General features: G+C 39.9%; 1 protein-coding gene across 1 annotated transcript; it reads right to left on the minus strand.

Moving 5' to 3' along the window:
• Nucleotides 1–2,276: 2,276 nt before the first annotated feature.
• Nucleotides 2,277–20,267, minus strand: klb (klotho beta; the record flags this gene model as incomplete). The annotated part of the gene is made up of 6 exons (XM_081383473.1): nt 2,277–2,716; nt 6,226–7,342; nt 9,050–9,306; nt 10,929–11,442; nt 15,261–15,957; nt 19,975–20,267. 6 exons carry the CDS (start codon nt 20,265–20,267, stop codon nt 2,277–2,279), a joined length of 3,318 nt encoding a protein of 1,105 aa, XP_081239599.1.
• Nucleotides 20,268–20,798: the final 531 nt, after the last annotated feature.

Genomic DNA, 20,798 nt, shown 5'->3' on the forward strand with positions numbered 1-20,798 from the left:
AGCCGACACAGGTAAACACACAACACAGCCGACACAGGTAAACACACAACACAGCTGACACAGGCAAACACACGTGCTAGAAGAGTTTTTGTTTTGTTGTTTTAAAAGGCCATCAAGCGGTATCTCTGGTCGTAATCAGTCCTTCACTGACCAATCAGCGTTCATTAGCAGAATGCTAGCGTGTTACGGGCAACAACAACTCAACCTGTAAGAAATCGAAAGGACATAAGTACTCGTTCATTCAACTTTCGACCTATAACCCATGTTGAACTTGCAAAACTTACAATAAAATCTGAGATTTCTCAACGGCAATCGGGTGAAAGAGACAAATTTATCCGTTTAGCTCCATAGACTCCCATTCAGTCTGCACTCATGGGCGATCGCCCCCAGTGGAGCTCTGGGGGAACTACAACCACAATTCGGTACAACAGGGAGTGGCCAGGCTCTCCGTAGACGGGCTCTGGTAAAGTTGTGGTCATTCCATCTCACGTGTATTCTTTTGAATAGATACATCACAGCAATACATTTCTTTTTTGACGTCTCTTTATATCTCTTTAAATTTGTTGTCTTGTGCTTTTTAGTGTTAAAGATGCCTTCGTCATCATAAATGAGAGTCTGACAGGAATGCTTCAGAAGCTTCACATAATGGTGATTTATTACAGGTGGGTCTGCAGCAGTTCTCAAACTATATTATTTATTGTCATAATTTACAGCATTTCAAAACATCACAGATTCATCGTTAAATTGTTTCTGTTTTCCTTCAGCCATCCCTCTCTACTCTTTCACTTAAAGTCCATCAAAATGTACAAAAAAAGTGAACAATTAATCATTAGAACTGATGCCAGCCAGTGTGAGGAGATTTCAGATGCAGCAGCGCCACCTATTGGACAGATATCATACAGTTCCTCCAGAAATATTACAGTTCTGCTCACAAAACAACAACAACACAATCCTTCCTGACAGTTCAATAGCTTAACATTCGAGAACTTACAATGGATGTAAATAAAGAAATCATTCTTGAGGGTTTAAAACAGAAATGTGATTCTTGTATTTTTGTTAAAGCACTTACATTAATTATTCCCTAAAACTATACACCATTTGAGCCGTGTAATGTCTAAATCATCATCATTGAGTTCAGACTACTATTGAAGCCAGATGAACTTCTGGTGATACTGATACAATTCCTGTAAATTTCAATTTAAAAAGTGCTTTTCTTGTATCCTTGCGTGCAAAGTTTACAGGGCTTTAATCGCACACGGCTCATGTTAACACAGGTAATGTTCAGGTCTTTACTTACATGTGTGTGTGTTTTAAAGTGTATCATGTTTGTCGGTTTACAGCCAATCTGGAGATATTAGATTTTTAACCTTCATCCTTTCCTCGCACTTTGTAGCAAATCTTTCCCTTCGCTGGTCAAAATAACCAGAAGCCCTAAAATTAGACTTAATCTTTATTTATTTTTTTGTCCTGAAAGCTTATTTCATTTTATTTTGAGAATAATTTTTTTCTATTTTTTAATAAACATTTTTTTTTTGTTATTTTTAATTTGATTTACCTTTAAATCACTAGATTTGATCAATAAATAATAAATAAATAATAAGTGAAGCACATTCCTTACATTCTTTCCACTTAAATTTAAAATATCCTACATTGGGCGTCTTTGCCGACCTCTAGATCAGTGGTTCCCAATCCTGGGGACCCACAGCTCTGCACATTTTATATGTCTCCTTTATCTGACACACCCAGTTCAGTTCATTAGAGCTCTTTCCTAACGAGATGATGATCTGAATCAGGTGTGTTAAATGAGGGAGACATACAAACTGTGCAGAGCTGTGGGTCCCCAGGACCAGGATTGGGAACCACTGCTCTAGATGGCCTTATATCTCTATCTGGAGCAAACGAGCTGTTCCGCTGGGTCTAGTTCCGCTCCTAAAGTCAGTTCGCTTCAGTATGCTTTCAGACACACATTATAAAAAAAATTTTTGGGCAAAATTTTAGCATTTTTAGGTTTTTCTATGTGTATTAAAGCATTCCTTGCACTCCATTAATTCCTATGGGGGTCCGAAAAAAGGATTTGTTACTTTTTTAAAATTTCAACCACAAAACTCCTAAAATCCATCCATTCGTTTTTTTCCGTTGTATTCGTGGTTCAAGTGTGACAAAAGTCCTAGTTCCGGGTTGAACTGACCCGAGGGAAGTGTGAGGTGAAGTGTGTGCGGTTAGATCCCAGTGTGTTTATGCATGTGTTCTGTGTTTAATTGTCTCATTTAGCCGGTTTAATAGTGTAAGCGCCCGGTTCTGAGTGCGACCTTCATCATGGGGAACCTCTGCGGGACAGCGAGTCTCTGCGGCCGGATGTTAACTGCTCTCTTCTTCCTCATCCTCCTCTTCCTCACCACAGAGATGATGATGAGCGCGCTGAGCATCGACACGCTGACGGACACACACACGCCGAAGAACAGCAGCGGTTTGTTCTCTGCGATGTGTGTGCAGAGTTCACAGGTCGTCCGCTTGACCGTGACCTGGCAGGTGAAAGGTCGGAGGTCAGCGGCGGACGGAAAGCCGCGGCGGGTGATGATGTCACGGTAAAGGTCGACGGACGCTTTGGGTCGAGAGTGACGAGCGGCGGAGGTGAAGAGACCAAACCGAAGATCGTGATGATCCTGAAGCTTCCAGATATAAAAACCTCTTAGATTGACCCCGTCCAACTCACGAGCTGAGGGAGAGAGAGAGACAGAGAAAGGGAGAGAGAGAGAGAGAGAGAGAGAGAGAGAGAGAGAGAGAGAGAGAGAGAGAGAGAGAGAGGGGGACAGAGAGAGAGAGAGAGGGACAGAGAGAGATAGAGAGGGACACAGAGAGAGAGAGAGAGAGAGAGAGAGAGGGACAGAGAGAGATAGAGAGGGACACAGAGAGAGAGAGAGAGAGAGAGAGGGACAGAGAGAGAGAGAGAGAGAGAGAGAGAGAGAGAGAGATGGGGAGGGGGGAGGGAAGAGAGAGAGAGGTTTAACAAGCACTTTATTATTCTATGAACCTTACATCATGTTACATTGCTGGCAGTTTTTAAAAAATAATAATAAAAAAAATAATTACTTTATAATTAAAAATTCACAATGAGCTGATCATTTTGTACTATAGTACCTCATTAAAACACCATACATCACAAAAGAAAACCACATTATTCGTGAGTCTGTAATAAGTGGATTCGATTTTCAGGATCTGTTGTAGACCTTTGCTCTTTCTTGCTTTCCAAATGGCAAGTTTAGCTGTTCCCATCAAATAATTTAATAAACATATTTTCCTCCTCATTGAAAAACTGTATTTCATTTCTCCAATAAACACTTTATACAACTATAACATTTATTAGGTGGAAAAAGAGCAAGATATACTGATGCCTGTCACAAAAAGAGAGCAGTCGACTAATCAGTGATGCGCTCTCTCACACACACACACACACACACACACACACACACACACACACACACACACACACACTGAATTCTAAATTGTTCATAGAATTCTGAAAAGTAAGTTTCTACTTACCTTGTTTATTTTTTTATGTATGTATGTATGTATGTATGTATGTATATGTCCATGTATGATGATTGGAAATGCTTTGGCAATACATTGAAATAACTGTCATGCCAATAAAGCACACATTGAACTGAATTGAATTGAATTGAATTGAACTGAACTGAGAGAGGTGAGTTGACACTAGTACTAGAGCTCATATTGCTATGCAACAAAGTAGTTTGCATGCAACTTTGAGTTAACAATAATATTTACAATCATATTTAAATAAGTAAATATTTCAATAATTTATCAATGCATTCACAATTCTATATTTATGTAGTTCATGATTCTGATTTCGGTTAATGGTCACGTGGACATACAGGCAATCAAAAAAAAAAATCGCACACGGCTCATGTTAACACAGGTAATGTTCAGGTCTTTACTTACATGTGTGTGTGTTTTAAAGTGTATCATGTTTGTCGGTTTACAGCCAATCTGGAGATATTAGATTTTTAACCTTCATCCTTTCCTCGCACTTTGTAGCAAATCTTTCCCTTCGCTGGTCAAAATAACCAGAAGCCCTAAAATTAGACTTAATCTTTATTTTATTTTTTTTTGTCCTGAAAGCTTATTTAATTTTATTTTGAGAATAATTTTTTTTTTGTTATTTTTAATTTGATTTACCTTTAAATTACTAGATTTGATCAATAAATAATAAATAAATAATAATTGAAGCACATTCCTTACATTCTTTCCACTTAAATTTAAAATATCCTACATTGGGCGTCTTTGCCGACCTCTAGCCGACCTCTAGATGGCCTTATAGAGAGCCTAAGTCCCGCCCCTCCGCTTCCGCCTCATGGGACCTTACTTCGGAAAAAATATGTATGGAAGTCAATGGCGAGAGATAACTTATCTTTTTATTCCGTCTGAACTGTGCCCTGAACTACACATATGATGTTTGTCAATTTAAAAGGTAATTATGAAAGTCAAGAAAGTCGCAGTTTGTCATAAAACAGAAGAGTAACGTTTAGTTTTATGTGAAAATCGCTCAATGAACTACATCTCTCGCCTCGCACTATGTACGTCACAAGATCCGTTGAAACACTCAGGCATGACGGCGTAACGTTACGATTATAAGGTAAGACTATAGAAAAAAATGACAGACGTTAGCTTCAGTAAAGTTAGCTTCATTCATTGAGAGAAAAGGTATGACGTCGCATGTGCGCCTTCTGGGTTTGTAGTCTAATCAAATTTAATTAATTAATTTTTGGATTTAAAAAATTTATTTTATTTATAGTTGTTATGGGGAAGGAGGAAGCGGGAACCAGCGAACGTTCAAACACTTTAATAATCATAAAATAAACAAACAACAAAATTAAAGTACAGACGGCACCCCCTCACGGACGATATAATAAAACATAAACCAAACACAGCATAAGTCCAGGCCTGGTCCTCTCTCTCTCTTCACTGCCGCCGCTCCTCCGTGAGAGACACGAGACCGGTGCGTCGCGCAGGAGTCGCTCGTCGTCAGTCACACCACCGGCCTCGTGCCGATCGCCACAGTTTATTTTTTATTTACCATTTTATGAATTATCAGCCAGGGTTCATGAACAGCACTGGGAAACCCAGATATAACACACACTGCACTGTTTCTCAAATGTGTACACAGGTAAAAACAGGACACAGATTAAGCTCACAGATTAATCACATGGACTACTCTGTCAGGACACACACACACACACACACACACACACACACACACACGAGAGGAAGCGACTCTCTGACTCACATCCGCACAAACACTGTAAAAACCCTCATTGGGCTCAAGGATCAGACAGTCTCCTCATGATGTCCATGTGACCCTGTGTGTCCATCTCAAAGGTCACTCATAAACAGCAGGATGACCTTTGACCCCATGGTGTCGAACCTCAGAGGAAGAGGCTGATTACGCTGTGTTCTTGTGTTAGAACAGATAACACTAGATAACAGCTCTAGCATTCTGCAATACGGCTAATCTCTGATGCTGTTATTATATAATAGGAACATGTTTCATAATCACAGCTCATTAGTGATGTTTGCTCAGGCAACACCTCATATTGTCATGATGGCCAAAATATCAGAGGCTTGACCTACATTTTTTTATATGATTGTATTTTTCTGATTTAAAACTGGTTGATTTGGTTTAAGGAATGAAAAAATTAAATATATTAAACTTATGATTTAGTTAATATTTTAAATAATTTAACAAGACATGATTTCGGTTAATGGTCATGCAACATGCGATAAATCTGATCACCAAGAATATTAAAAATAAACTAAAAATAATATATGATTAAAAAATAAAAATAATAAAATAATGATAATAAAATAATAAAATACACACAAAAAATAAACCAAAAAAAATTAAATAAATAAATAAAATAAAAATAAAAGTAAAAATAAATAAACTAAAATAGTGATAATAATGTTAAAATAAAACACACTAAAAATAAGATAAAAATAAAAATAAACAAAGAATGATGATACAATAAAATAAACTAGTGATAAATCAATGTTAAAAAAAATAAGAAAATAAACTACAAATAAAAAATAAAATTAAAGTAATGATTAAATAAAATATAATAAATAACAAAATAAAAATAATGATAATTAAAAAACAGCCAAAAGTGTGCTTCTGAAACTCCTCAATCATTATATTCAGATTCAGCTCACCTTTCAGCGCCTCCTGCAGGTAGTCCCTGATATAGCGTTGTCTCAGCTGGTCATTATGGGATGCTTGATCATCCACCCCTGATGCTGTGATGATGATGGGCAGGCCGTCGCTATAGCGATCCTTCACCCATCCCAGCACCCTGCGGAGACCCCAGGGCACGAGCGCCTGTCCCCGGGGTGACTTCGGCCAGGTGACGTCGGTCATCAGCAGGTAGCCGTGGTCCTGGGTCGCCGGATTGGCTGGGTTTGGGTTTCGTGGTGAAGGTTTGTGTAACGGTGACACCAGATGTGTCGTGAAGTGATTCAGAGCGATGAAATCCAGCGCTCCTTTAAGCTCCTCCCTCTCGTCGTCGGTGAAGCCAATCAGAGCGTTGCCACGCCCCTCAAACAAGGGGTCGAGAAAACGGGCTAGCTCGAACGACAAAAAATCCTGCCGTGCAGCTTCATGCGATTCCACGAACGGATTGGCTGGTTCTACCCAATCAGCATGAAGCGCGAAACTAACCGTCGCCCCCTGCTGGTGGCGAAACCGTGTATCGTAAACGCGCCACGCTTTAGCGTGTGCTAGAAGCAAGTGACGCGCTACCATCCGCCTGTCCTCCGCCGTCCCGCCGTACGCTTCCGTTAGCCGGTTCGGCTCATTAATAGTGATCCACGTCGGTACAAACACACCGAATTCCTGGTAACAGAACGTAGCGTAGTTAACGAAGGCCTCGACGGCGCTGTGGTTCCTCCATCCGCCGTTAGCATGTAGCGTTTCAGGCATTCCCAGCGAATGCGACCGGTTGCTGGGATGATACAGCGTCACGACCGGCTGGATTCCTCTACGGATGAGCTCGCTCAACACACACCTGTAGAACCGAACCTTCTCCGCGTCCACAGACAACGGGTCGGCGCTGGGCATGAGCTGGGTCCAGTCCAGGGCGAAGCGGTAGTGTGACGACCCCGTGACCCCGAGGAGAAACAGGTGCCGCTGGATGTAGAGGAAGTCAGTGCACTGGGCGGCCCGGTTGTGAAGCTCGACCCCCGTCACGGGTTTGAGAGCGCCGTCGCCGGAGTAGTTCCAGCGGTACAGGTGCGGATCCGTGAACTGGGGCGAGAACGGGTGCAGATGAACCTGGGAGAACACATTAATATCAAACGTACAGTACACATACAGTATACATAAAACTGCATTCCTGTAGCTCAAACAGTAGAGCGCTGGCGATTGCAACGCCAAGGTCATGGGATCGATTCCCAGGGAAAGCAAGAACTGATAAGAATGCATTGCATGAAATGCAATGTAAGTCACTTTGGATAAAATGTATAAATGTAAATAGTACAAGTAGGGGTGGGCGGTCTCCCCAAAATTTCATATCACGATCTTATACACGTTCTTCCCAATTTTGAGATTGGCATCCAGACTGGAAAAAGCCTATGGATTTATCTATATGCACCATTTATTGCATTAAAAAATCTGTAATCAAAATAGTCATTAAATCCTGAGGTAAAGTTTAAAACACTGCATAGTCTTTCCTGTATTAATCAAATGTCCATTGATTCTTATTAAACCTACTAAAGTTATTCAGTCGAGAGCAGAGAGTGTGGTGTGTGGTGCTGAACGTTAATGACAGACAGCGGCAGGTATTAGGCTTTAGGCTTTAAGACCGAATGCATGGCTCTAATATAATGATATGCATCCGATTTCTTTCCCAACTGTTAATTCCATTTCATTATGTAAATACTCGCCAAGACAGACATTTTGACAAAGTAAAGAGTTTTCAAAATTTTAAAGGGTTAGTTTAAAAAGATTTTAAAGATTCTGTCAGTGATTACTCTCCCTCATGTTCTTCCAACCCCGTCAGACTTTCGTTCATCTTCAGAACACAAATTAAAAATATTACAATTAATATCTAATTTTTTGAGTAAAACATTATTTTTGAATAATTTTGGAAATATTCAATAAAATCTGAAGAAAATTGGCACTGTTGATCACACTAGTCGACTTTAATTTTTCACCAGGAATTTTGTTTTGAAAAACTTTTATTTTGTACAAAATGGCACATTGTCACACTTGTGGTGTTCCCGGTCAAAAATGTCCGGCCTACAAAAAATACCTTATAAATCACTTGTTGTGCAAAATTATCACCCAATATATTAAATCTGAGAGCGGTCTCACTCCTCCATAGGCTTCTGGGTAATGGAGATCTGCCATCCCAGAAAAGTTAGTAAAGACATTGTTAAAATAGTCCAAGTGACTACAGTGGCTCAACCTTAAGTTTATCAAGCGACGAAAATACTTTTTGTGCGCAAAACAAAAACAAAAATAATGACTTTATTCCACTCTACATTTTCTTCTGTGTTCCTCTGAGTGAGTTCACGTAGTGTAACAGCAACGCTTCTGTACGCCAGAACGGAGGCTCACTATTGGTCAGCATCACATGACCAGCGTCAGCCAATAGTGAGCCTCCGTTCTGACGTACAAACCAGAAGCGCTGCTGTTACACTACGTGAACTCACTCAGAGAAACAACTAAGTTGTTATTTTTGTTTGTTTGTTTTGCGCACAAAAAGTATTTTCGTCGCTTGAAAACTTAATGTTGAGCCAATGTAGTCACTTGGACTATTTTAACGATGTCTTTACTAACTTTTCTGGGCCGGCAGATCTCGATTATCTAGAAGCCTATGGAGGAGTGAGACAGCTCTCAGATTTCATCAGAAATATCTTCATTTGTGTTCTGAAGATGAACGAAGGTCTGACGGGGTTGAACAACATGAGGGAGAGTGATTACTGACAGAATCTTCATTTTTGGGTGAACTAACCCTTTAAATCAATGCAAAATCACCTGTAATACTGATTCCGACACACCGAACTGGAAGTCGCAGGGGAACCGGCCCTCGATGCTGTCGTCCGGGAACCCGTTGTCCCGCACTAGTCGTCTGTAGAAGTGCGCGCTGGTCTTCGGGACCCGGTGGCGCTCGGCTTGACTGAAGTCGACGTAGAACAATCCCCTCCTCATGCTGTATCCGTGATTCCACTCGAAACCGTCCACAAGACTCCAGGCGGTGTATCCGAACACACTCACTCCGTCCACGGACACGGCTGAGGGAACACACACGCAAAGATAGCGCCTTCCGTATGTCATATAAGTCAATGTCACTTTTACTTGTATAGCACTATTAAAACAACACATGCTGACCGATGTGCTTTACATCATCTCAGTGAGATAGACAAAAGAGTGCAAGAATAAAAGTACTAAAAATGATCATGAAAAGGAAGAATAGGCCGTGGCAAAGAAATGTGTTTTAAGTTTTTTAGAAGTTTGGTTAAACTTTATTTTAAGGTGTCATTGTTACAGTGTAGCAAACTGTATATATATAAGAACTGAGTAATATTAAGTAACTACAGTACATGTACTTACTACAAGGATTAGGGTTTGGTTTAGGGTTAGATGCATGTAATTATGTATAATTTATAGTTATTACTATAGTAACTACATTATTATGTAACAATGACGCTGTAAAAAAAAATGTGTTGCCAATTTATTGATTTTTTTTTAATTTGGTTCAACAACTCAAAATTTGCTTACAATTTTTAAAACTTAAAAAAAAAAAAAAAAATTGGTAATACTTTATTTTACAGTGTCATTGTTACATGTTACATGTAGTTACTATAGTAATAACTAACAATTATACATAATTACATGCAACTAACCCTAAACCAAACCCTAACCCTATAGTAAGTGCATGTAGTTGCTTAATACTACTCAGTTCTTATATATATATAATTACACTGTAACCATGACACCTTACAATAAAGTATTACCAATTTATTTATTTTTTAAGTTTTAAAAATAAAGCAAATTTTGAGTTGTTGATCTCAAGGTTCTTCTTGTCATATATAAGTATGTCATATTCAGCATTTTTACAGTGCTGAGTATATAAAGATTAGATAAACGCATCTATGTTTCAATCATTACCCGGTGTGTTGTGGAGATGTATTGTGATCCATTTGTTCATTTAGCAGATTTAAATTTCACCTCATCTTTCAAAATCATAAAACACGGAGACAACATTAATGATCAAATGAGGATTTGTCATGAAATATTTCTTCTATATAGCTACTATAAATACAATTTATAAAAAAATAAATGAAGAAATAAAGGGAATGTATGCATTTATTAATAATGTATAAATAATTAAAAGAAATGAATGTAAAATAAATATATTTAGATATTAAATAATTTATAAATATATACTTTTTATTTATGCATTTATTAAATATAATTAAATACATTTTGTTTATTTATTATAAATTAATACATTTAATTATAACTAAAATACTTTTTATGCATGTATATATTATAAATAAATGTAATATGTATAAATAAATTGTTTATATTGTATACATACATTTTTTATTAATAAATATTTAATTAAAAAAGGGAAAACAAACATTAAGAAAAAAATTATATATACTTGTATACTTATGTATTTATTAAAAATAAGTAAATGCAGTTTATTTATTATAAATAAATAATTATTTAGAAACAAATAAATGTGTTTTTTGCGTTTAGAATGAATAAATGAATGAATGAAATAGCTTTTTGCGAATCCCAAATTAAATTTTACAATTTCACGTGAGATGCATTTACAATGCATGTCAATACCAGGTGTGAACAGGGTTTAAAACACACACACACACACACACACACACACACACACCTTGCATGACTTGCATGATGAACTTCTTCATCATATAAATGGCCACTGTGTCCTCGACTCCGACAGAAGCGTCAGAGAACCACCCGTTCTCGGCCACCAGCACCTGCGGGTCACCGTACATGTGCCGAACCCACACCAGCACACTCCTGAGGTCAAGGGTCAGCGTCTGCCCGAACAGGGCCAGTCCTTGGGCCACCCGCAGGGTCTCCCGCTCGAAGGCCAGAGAGAAGAAGTCAGCGGTTCCCTTTACTGAGAGCTTCTGCTGTGGAGTGAACTCTGGGATGGCGCCGCGGTTCGAGACCTTCAGGGACTCTGGGTAATCTCCACTTCCATATATGGGCTCTGCGAACCAGCCAATCACAGCCTCCATGGACTTCTGACAGAGCTCCAGATTGGCTGGCGAGGCCTTGCCTTGATGAGGCTCCACCCAATGAGAGCCGAGAGTGATGGAGACCTTACCGTTCTGATGAGGTCTGAAGTGCTGGTCGTAGACGTGCCACGCTTTAGCATGAGCCTGCAGACACACGACACCATCATCACTGCACAGATCAGTCATGTTCTCCACAATTCATGACCTTACGCAGTTAAAACATATTTCTACCGGTCAGATCTGAGGAGAATCACCACATATGTAGAGATATGTAGATATTTAGAGATAACAATCACTTAATGCATAACAGTTCATCTCTACATTACACTATTTAACACATTTTGTATGTTCATTTTAAAGAGCTTGCAAGTAAGAACACAGAAATAAAATGCATAAGTTACCTGACGGTACACAACGCCTGAAAAACTGATATTGTAGATTTTGATAATCATCCGAGAAAATGACAAAAAACCCTGCATGGCTTCCAATATGTGTGTGTGTGTGTGTGTGTGTGTGTGTGTGTGTGTGTGTGTGTGTGTGAGTGAGTGAGTGAGTGAGTGAGTGAGTGTGTGTGTGTGTGTGTGTGTGTGTGTGTGTGTGTGTGTGTGTGTGTGTGTGTGTGTGTGTGTGAGTGAGTGAGTGAGTGAGTGAGTGAGTGAGTGAGTGTGTGTGTGTGTGTGTGAGTGAGTGAGTGAGTGTGTGTGTGTGTGTGTGTGTGTGTGTGTGTGTGTGTGCCCTTGTTTATATTACATTGTGGGGACCAAATGTCCCCATAAGAATAGTAGAACCTGAGATCACCTCCATTGTGGGGACCAGCCAGCAGTCCCCACTTTTCAAAAGGCTTATAAATCACACAGGATGAGTTGTTTTGAAAATGTAAAAATGCAGTGTGTGTGTGTGTGTGTGTGTGTGTGTGTGTGTGTGTGTGTGTGTGTGTGTGTGTGTGTGTGTGTGAGTGAGTGTGTGTGAGTACTTGCTTTGAGATTTTTGCCCAAAAAATGGACTTGTTAAATATTAAAATGATCAGAGAAATAATGCTGTAAACTCTGCAGGCTTTAAATAAATAAAGGAGAAAAAAATCTTCAATCAAATTTTAAATCACTTTTGATTTTTTTTTTAAATCCTTTAACAAATCTTGACATTACAGTTATACATATTTAAATAAAGAGGAAATTACATAAAATGGGCTTAATTTCCATGCAATAATAATGTCAATGCAAAACAATATAAATAATAATAAAGTGGCTTTATCTTCATGCAAAAAAAAAGACCCGTATTAATTTTGGGCTGAAATGTGACCAGGACATTTCTAACAGAAATATTGAAACATCTGGCTGACGTCTGGAGACACACAGCTCTGTTTCTCAGAGAAGATCTCATCATCTCTCACAGCTGAGGTGAAGAACGAGCGTGACCTCTGACCTCAAACTCAACCTGATGAGTATGTGAGTGTCTGAGTGTGTGTGTGTGTGTGTGTGTGTGTGTGTGTGTGTGTGTGTGTGTGTGTGTGTGTGTGTGTGTGTGTGTGTGTGTGATTGAGTGTGTGTGAGAGTGTGTGTGAGTCAGTGTTAATTTTGACAGCAAATTCTGATTTAGTCTTAGTCTTAGTCTTTTGAATAACACACCATTTAGTTTTAGTCACATTTTAGTCATCTAAAATCTTTTAGTCTTAGTCTAGTTTTAGTCGACTAAATATCATAAGAGTTTTAGTCTTAGTCTAGTCTTAAGTCTTTTAGTCTTAGTCTAGTTTTGTTTTAGTAGAACAAATATTAGCAGATTTTAGTCGACTAAATCTAGTCGACAGTTGACCTGACTAAATGTTTCCATCAGTCTGTTATGGAATGGTATTAAGGTTTGAATATGCAATAGGGCCTACATACACAGATTTAACGGCTGTAATACAAAACATGTATTTTATTTTATTCTTAATGTCAAAAACACTGACTGTAGCTTTTTCACAAAAGATAATCTCACATCAGTGTTAATTTTGACAGCAAATTTTGATTTAAAATATAATGGGTTTAAATTGAAATGCATTAATTTAGAATTTCTCTAAAATTTACAAACCCATATACTCCCGGAGAAAACATTAACCTGCTAATATGAATGATTTTAAAGTTTGAACGTGCAATACAGATACAGATTTAACTACTGTAACTTAAAAAATGTCTTAAAATGAAATAAAAACACTTTTCCTAAACACAGTCTTCTTTTCAATGAATGATAGCCTATATGAATTCTTTATAACTTGTATACATTCTCTATTCTTTCAAACAGACATATTTATTTGTATGAATTAAATATAATTAATCCTTATTTTAAAGCTATTAACGAGCAGTGAATGCTTTTCTCTTTTTCTTTTGTTGCTTGATCAATATTAAGGACACAGACCGCATTATTTATTACCAACTGTCACTTTAAGACATCGGATCATGTCTGATGACATGCGGATCCAATTGCACTGATGCACATATGATACATTCACAACTGTTTAAGACATAACCCACATTATTTACGTGAATACTCTCCAAAACGGACATTTAGACATAATGTTGTGTGTATTTGTCGATTCAGAAACAAAAGAGAGCTCAATTCCATACTCGCGCGCTGTATAGGTGTCTGTGAATGGCTGCACGCTTCGGGTCGGGTGTGTGCGCACAGAAAACCGTACCGAATATATAGCTATTTTTTGCGTCGTCACTCTTATTCAGATCTACATGTCTGCTCTACTCATTCTCCAAGACGTTTACATGTTTTAACGTTTGATGAGACATGCCAACTAGTGTGCCGCTGGGAAGATCAGCACGTCACAGAACAAATGTGCGCATCTACCACAAACGCAGGACATCAGACCGGATAGCTTTCCAAATCGTCACTATCTAACATTTTCGTCTAGTTTTTATTCGTTGACGAAAATGTCAATAGATTTTCGTCATAGTTTTTGTCATTCAAAACTAGTTTTTATTTAGTTATCGTCTCGTTTTCGTCTTTGAAAAAATGTCGTTGACGAAAATAATGACGAAAATTATTCGTCAACGAAATTAACACTGGTGTGAGTGTGTGTGTGTGTGAGAGTGTCTGTGTGTGTGAGTGTCTGTGTGTGTGAGTGAGTGAGAGTGTCTGTGTGTGTGAGTGAGTGAGTGTGTGTTTGTGTGTTTGTGTGTGTGTGTGTGCACGAGTGTCTGTGTGTGTGTGTGTGAGTGAGTGTAATTGTGTGTGTGTGAGTGTGTATGTGAGAGTATGTGAGTGAGTGTGTGTCTGTGTGTGTGAACGAGTGAGTGAGTGAGTTTGTGTGTGCGTGTGTGTGTGTGTGTGTTTGTGTGTGTGTCTGTGTGAATATGTAAGTGAGTGAGTGTGTGTGTGTGTGTCTGTGTGAATATGTAAGTGAGTGAGTGAGTGAGTGTGTGTGTGAGAGAGAGGGAGTGTGTGTGTGAGAGAGTGAGTGTGTGTGAGTGAGTGAGTGAGTGTGTGTCTGTGAATATGTGAGTGAGTGAGTGAGTGAGTGAGTGAGTGTGTGTGTGTGTGTGTGTGTGTGTGTGTGTGTGTGTGTGTGTGAGAGAGAGAGAGTGTGTGTGTGAGTGTGTGAGAGAGTGAGTGTGTGTGAGTGAGTGAGTGTGTGTCTGTGAATATGTGAGTGAGTGTGTGTGTGTGTATGTGCACTTGCTTTAAGATTTTTGCCCATAAAAAAAGATTTGGTTAAATGTTAAAATTATCAGAGAAATTAATGCATGTCCTCTGTAGGCTGTAAAAAACAACAACAACAAAAACACATAAATAAAGCGGCTTTATCTTCTTCATGCAAAATAAATAACATTAGCCATATTGAATTTGGATTGAAATGTGATATTTGTAACACTGCTGTATCCCACACTTGTGGCTATCGGAGGCTCCCAACCGTCTCGTGACACACAGCTCGGTTTCCCACAGCCGGGGTGACCTCTGACCTCTGACCCTGAACTCACCCTGATGAGGTTGTGTGCCGCGATGAAGGGGTCGGCGTGACCCCCAGCGACCCCTGGAGCGTGAGCCCCCGTCCCGTATCCCTGAACGGCCAGGAGGAACGGGTTATGCATCGTGATCCAGTAGCGGATCTCCCCGCCGAACGTCCGGAAACAAAACGAGGCGTAATCGGCGAAAACGTCCGCCATGCTCCCGTTCAACCAGCCTCCCAGTCGCTCCTGCAGGACCTGCGGAAAATCCCAGTGGAACAGAGTCACCACAGGCTCAACCCCAAGCTCCTTTAACCTGCTGATCAAACGCCGGTAATGTTCCACTCCAGCCGGGTTGGGATTCTCCGTGGCGTCTCCATTCGGGAAAAGACGAGTCCAGGAGAGAGAAAAGGAGTAGGACTTCACTCCCAAATACTGAACTGATTTCAAATCCTCTTCCCATCGGAGATAACTGTCACTGGTGCGGGGATGATGTGTGAAACGATCCCACACGGACTCACCCTTCCCATCCGCATCCCAGGAGCCTTCAGTCGGGAACGCAGAGGTCCCGACGCCCAAGAGAAACTCGCTGGGAAACGTTCCCGTCTGCAGGAACGTCTCGTTCAAAGGCTGGAGCCACAGCTTGGATGCTTTATAATCCAAACCACATAAAACCAGCGCTGGGATTAAAGAGAGACACACGGATGAGACTCGCAGCATCCTGAGGAAACTATCGGAGCATGAATGCAACCGGAAAACTGGAGAAAGGCATCATTGGGGAAAGAAAAGGTGAAGCGCATTGAGATCCGTGCGTAAACACTGGAGATCTCGGAGTGCAGGAAGACGGACCTCGGATCAATGATTAACATGAACTCTGATCCTCTCATGACTTACAGCGTCTGAGAGCCGGAGAAACGGGAGAGAGAGAGAGAGAAAACGAAAGAGCGAGAGAAACAGACGGAGGAGAAACAGACGGAGAGAAAGAAGGATGTTTGATCTGGTGTTGATTCAATTTGGCTTTTACTGAAACTGATGTGTGTTTCTGTAAACACACTGAAAACACACTTTTCATTTTCTACTAATAATATCCATCATTACGATTAAACAATATTTAATAATAATAACAAAAATAAAATTATATAATAAATTAATAGCTTTTTTTTATCTTCTTTTCTGAACATCCTGAAATTTTCATTTTTTCTGAAACACATTACATTTTTCTACTAACAAAATCCATCATTCCGATTAAACAATATTTAATAATGAATACAATAAATAAACATCATCTTTTTTTCTGAACATTTTCAAAAGTGGAAATTTAATTTTAAAGCCCAATCTTGCTACGACTAACTTCATAGCAAGCATTTTATACATTATGTCTCCTAAATGCACGCAATTAAACAATATTTGCATCTTTTGCATTGGTTAAAAATTATGCACAATAAAAATACATATTAAACAATAAAAAAAGTGATATTTACCTTTATTTTTCTTCGTTGTCTTCACACATCACGTTCCATATTTCATCTCAAACTCTTCATTAACCAAGACTAAAGTTTATAAAGGGGGAAACTGTTAGTAATGAGGGAAACAGACATAATTTGTGAAAATAATGACACAATAAATATTGAAATAGCTAGATTATTAGCTATTAGTTTTTTAAAAATAGATATATTATTATAGTGTATCATTTTATAGAATCAAAAATGTCATTGAAAATGTTGTTCAGGGATGAAGAAAATCATGCAAAGCATTTGAAAATAAATGATGTAATGTTGAAATATTGTCAAATGTGGGACATAAAAGTGCATGGGCTTATACAATAAAACACCTAGTTATGAGCATGATGTGTTTGCAAAGTATAACTCTCAATCTCTCCATCATCACGAGCAATGCTTTCATTTCATCCTGTCACTGAATCTGAAGAACAGCTTTAATATCCGCTAAAGACGTCATGTACCTTCAACATCAGGTCGGAGTGAAGACGATCAAAACAAGGCCTCAATAAACCTTTGCTTTACATGCAGGGTTGAAGATCAACTCAATTGAAGTCGATGGCAGTTTCAGGACAGGTGACTGTAGTTTTATGAGGGCAGAAAAGCCTCGACGGCGCGTGTGATTGAGTTTGGAGACACGATCTGATGCCCAAAGGAACGTTTGATTAGATCAGGTGACTGATTATACCGGATGTGAACAGAAACCAGTGGAAAACAACACAGTAACAGCAACACGAACACAGCAAACAAGCGGAGTGAATACAACAGCATTAGTTCTAAATATAAACACTGGTTAAAATAGTCAATCTTGTATTTATTTATTTATTTATTCACTGAGCACAAGAACTATTTGCCGTAATTACACATTATTAACGTCAGGAGAAAGCCGTCGCCTCGTGCATTAAAATACTTCAAATTATTCGATAAAAGCCACTCCAATAAAATATTATGGTTACTTAGTCACACACACACTCAGCCTTCGATGGTGTTGGTGAATAATTAACACTTAACAGTATTTGCTGAGTCTGAGGTAAATAAAGTGCTTTATATTTCTGAACCTCACAACATTATCAGTCCTCCAGACTGCAGTCTTCACTTTGTTCAAAAGATGATTTCTCTTTCTAAAGATATCAGCTTTCTTAATATATATATATATATATATATATATATATATATATATATATATATATATATATATATATATATATATATATCAAACAATAGGCATACTCAGACACTAAAACTAACTTTATGCCACTCCTGTCAATGGCCGGTGACTTTGACAGGATCTAAAATCTAAAAATATTTTTTTACCTGCCATGAAACTGTTTATGGAAAAATATGACACCAACATTTGAGCTACCTGTGAAAATTCATAATTCTCTATTCCAATTTCGATACCACAGCAAAAACTACTAGCCTAACTAATATTATTTAAAAACAATATTAAAGACAAGTAAACAGTCAGTAATAAAAATAAAAATCTAATTACAAGCAAAAGCACAAATAAATGAAATATAACAATTACACAAATGAAATAAACAGTGCTTTTCAGGTTTTTCAGGAACAGAAATTTTATAAAGCAAGCAAATATAAAATAACACTGCAAAGTCTTCACTGTATAAATTAAACATCCTTATTAATTAATCCTTATTAAAGTTACAACAGTTATTCAGTCAAGAGCAATGAGTGATATTTCTTTGTTCTTTTGTTGTTTGATTAACATTAGAAACACAGACAGCAGGAATATGAGCGGGAATATTAGCAGGAATATTAGCAGGAATATTAGCAGGAATATTAGCAGGAATATTAGCAGGAATATTAGGCTGCTGTCCCTTTAAGAGCGAATGCACCGATCTAATATACTGATACATATGCGTTTACTTTGTCAACTGTTTATGTTCACTTAAGACATAACTGACTACGTTTACTAGGATATTCGCTATTTTTTAACAATTTTGTGTGAATTTGTCCACTCAAGTGCAAGTAGACGTGAAAGAGAGTTCAGTTTAGTATCTGCGCGCTGTCTGAGACGCGGCTTCGGATTTGTGCGCGCACAAAACACAGCGTCTAGGTTTGGGTTAGGGTTACTCAGATTTGGCACTAGGCGAGAGTTAATTTTAGGTCCTGGGCAAATATGAAAATGCTCTCATCATTTACTCACGCTCAAGTTGTTCTGAACCTATGGGGAAAAAAACATGGGGCCCATCAACTGTTTGGATACCGAAAGAAAGACAGAAATTCATACAGGTTTAGAACAACTTGAGGGCGAGTAAATGACAGAATTTTCATTTTTGGGTGAACTATCCCTTTAAAGGTCCCGTTCTTCGTGATCCCATGTTTCAAACTTTAGTTAGTGTGCAATGTTGTTGTTAGAGTATAAATAATATCTGTAAAATTATAAAGCTCAAAGTTCAATGCCAAGCGAGATATTTTATTTAACAGAAGTCGCCTACATTGAACGGCTGGATTGGACTACACCCCTCTACTTCCTTCTTTAATGACATCATTAAAACCGTGTTTTGACTATCCTCCGCCCACAGGAATACAGGCGTATTGATGGCGAAATGTCAACAGACGGTTGATGTTTATCTATAATCGGATACCGCAAAAGTTTAATTCGAAGTTGTTAGTTTGCTCTGTCCATTTCACCACGGACTGTTTTTCTAACCTGGGATAATATTGTAACGGGGTTTGTTGGTACGGGAAGAAGGAGGCGGGAACCGGCGAACATTCAACATATTTTAATAAATAAATCCACAAATACAAAAATGAAAGTAAAAGCCAGCAGCCCCTCACGGACGACTGCTGGCAACACAAACAGAAACAAAACATGAACTAAAACACAGGCCTGTCCTCTCTCGCTCTTCACTGTCGTCGCTCCTCCTTTATGCCTCCGCTCCTCCGTGAGAGATGCGAGACCGGTGCGTCTCACAGGTGTAGCTCATCACAATTACGCCACCGATCTCGCGCCGTCCTCCCACGGCCCTCGACCTCGTCCTGCTCGCCACATACCCCCATCGCCCCTCGCAGGCCGGGGGGTACCACCGAGGCTGCGCCTACTCCCCCTCCCCCCCTCCCCGGGGGGACCGATCACGGCGGCTGCGGTACCTGGGGGTATGGACAGACGAGGCGAGAGTACAGGAGACGGAAGCATGAGGAGCGACAGAGACGAGAGAGGGGAGAGAGGAAAAAAAAAAAAAAAAAATTCTTGATCCGGTTCCCGGACACACTGCCGCTCGGTCCTCAACCAGCTGAGAGTCACTCGCGGTGCCATGCGATGGTACTGGACATCCGTTGGGGGACGGCTCGACGCTCCTCCGCCTCCTGGCGGACGGCGATGGCTCCTCCGGTCGAGGGCAGCCGGCAGCGAGCCTCCCGTTCCCTGCTCCGCCCCCATCATGGCCGACGGCAACAGGCTCCGGCCCACGGCGAACGGGAGCGACTCCTCCGCTCCCTCTCGGACGGCAGCCACCCCTCCTCGACCCAGGAGCACGGCAGCGAGCTCTCCGTCCCACCTGATCTTCTTTCGATCCAGCACCATCGCCTCGGGCAGCAATCGGCGGCCGACGCTCCCTCGTGCTGCCCGACCTCCTCAGCACCGCGATTCCTCCCAGCAGCGAGGGCTCTCCGACAGCGTGTCCCTCCCTCTTCCCGGGTTTCGGCACCAATGTAACGGGGTTTGTTGGTACGGGAAGAAGGAGGCGGGAACCGGCGAACATTCAACATATTTTAATAAATAAATCCACAAATACAAAAATGAAAGTAAAAGCCAGCAGCCCCTCACGGACGACTGCTGGCAACACAAACAGAAACAAAACATGAACTAAAACACAGGCCTGTCCTCTCTCGCTCTTCACTGTCGTCGCTCCTCCTTTATGCCTCCGCTCCTCCGTGAGAGATGCGAGACCGGTGCGTCTCACAGGTGTAGCTCATCACAATTACGCCACCGATCTCGCGCCGTCCTCCCACGGCCCTCGACCTCGTCCTGCTCGCCACAAATATCAAGCAGGCTTCTCTCAGAATCTCTTACTGTATTTATATACCTCATGTTTGCATTGGTGAAATCATTAGT

Source organism: Scardinius erythrophthalmus (assembly GCF_964197995.2).
Source record: "Scardinius erythrophthalmus genome assembly, chromosome: 13".
NCBI classification, from domain to species: Eukaryota; Metazoa; Chordata; class Actinopteri; order Cypriniformes; family Leuciscidae; genus Scardinius; species Scardinius erythrophthalmus.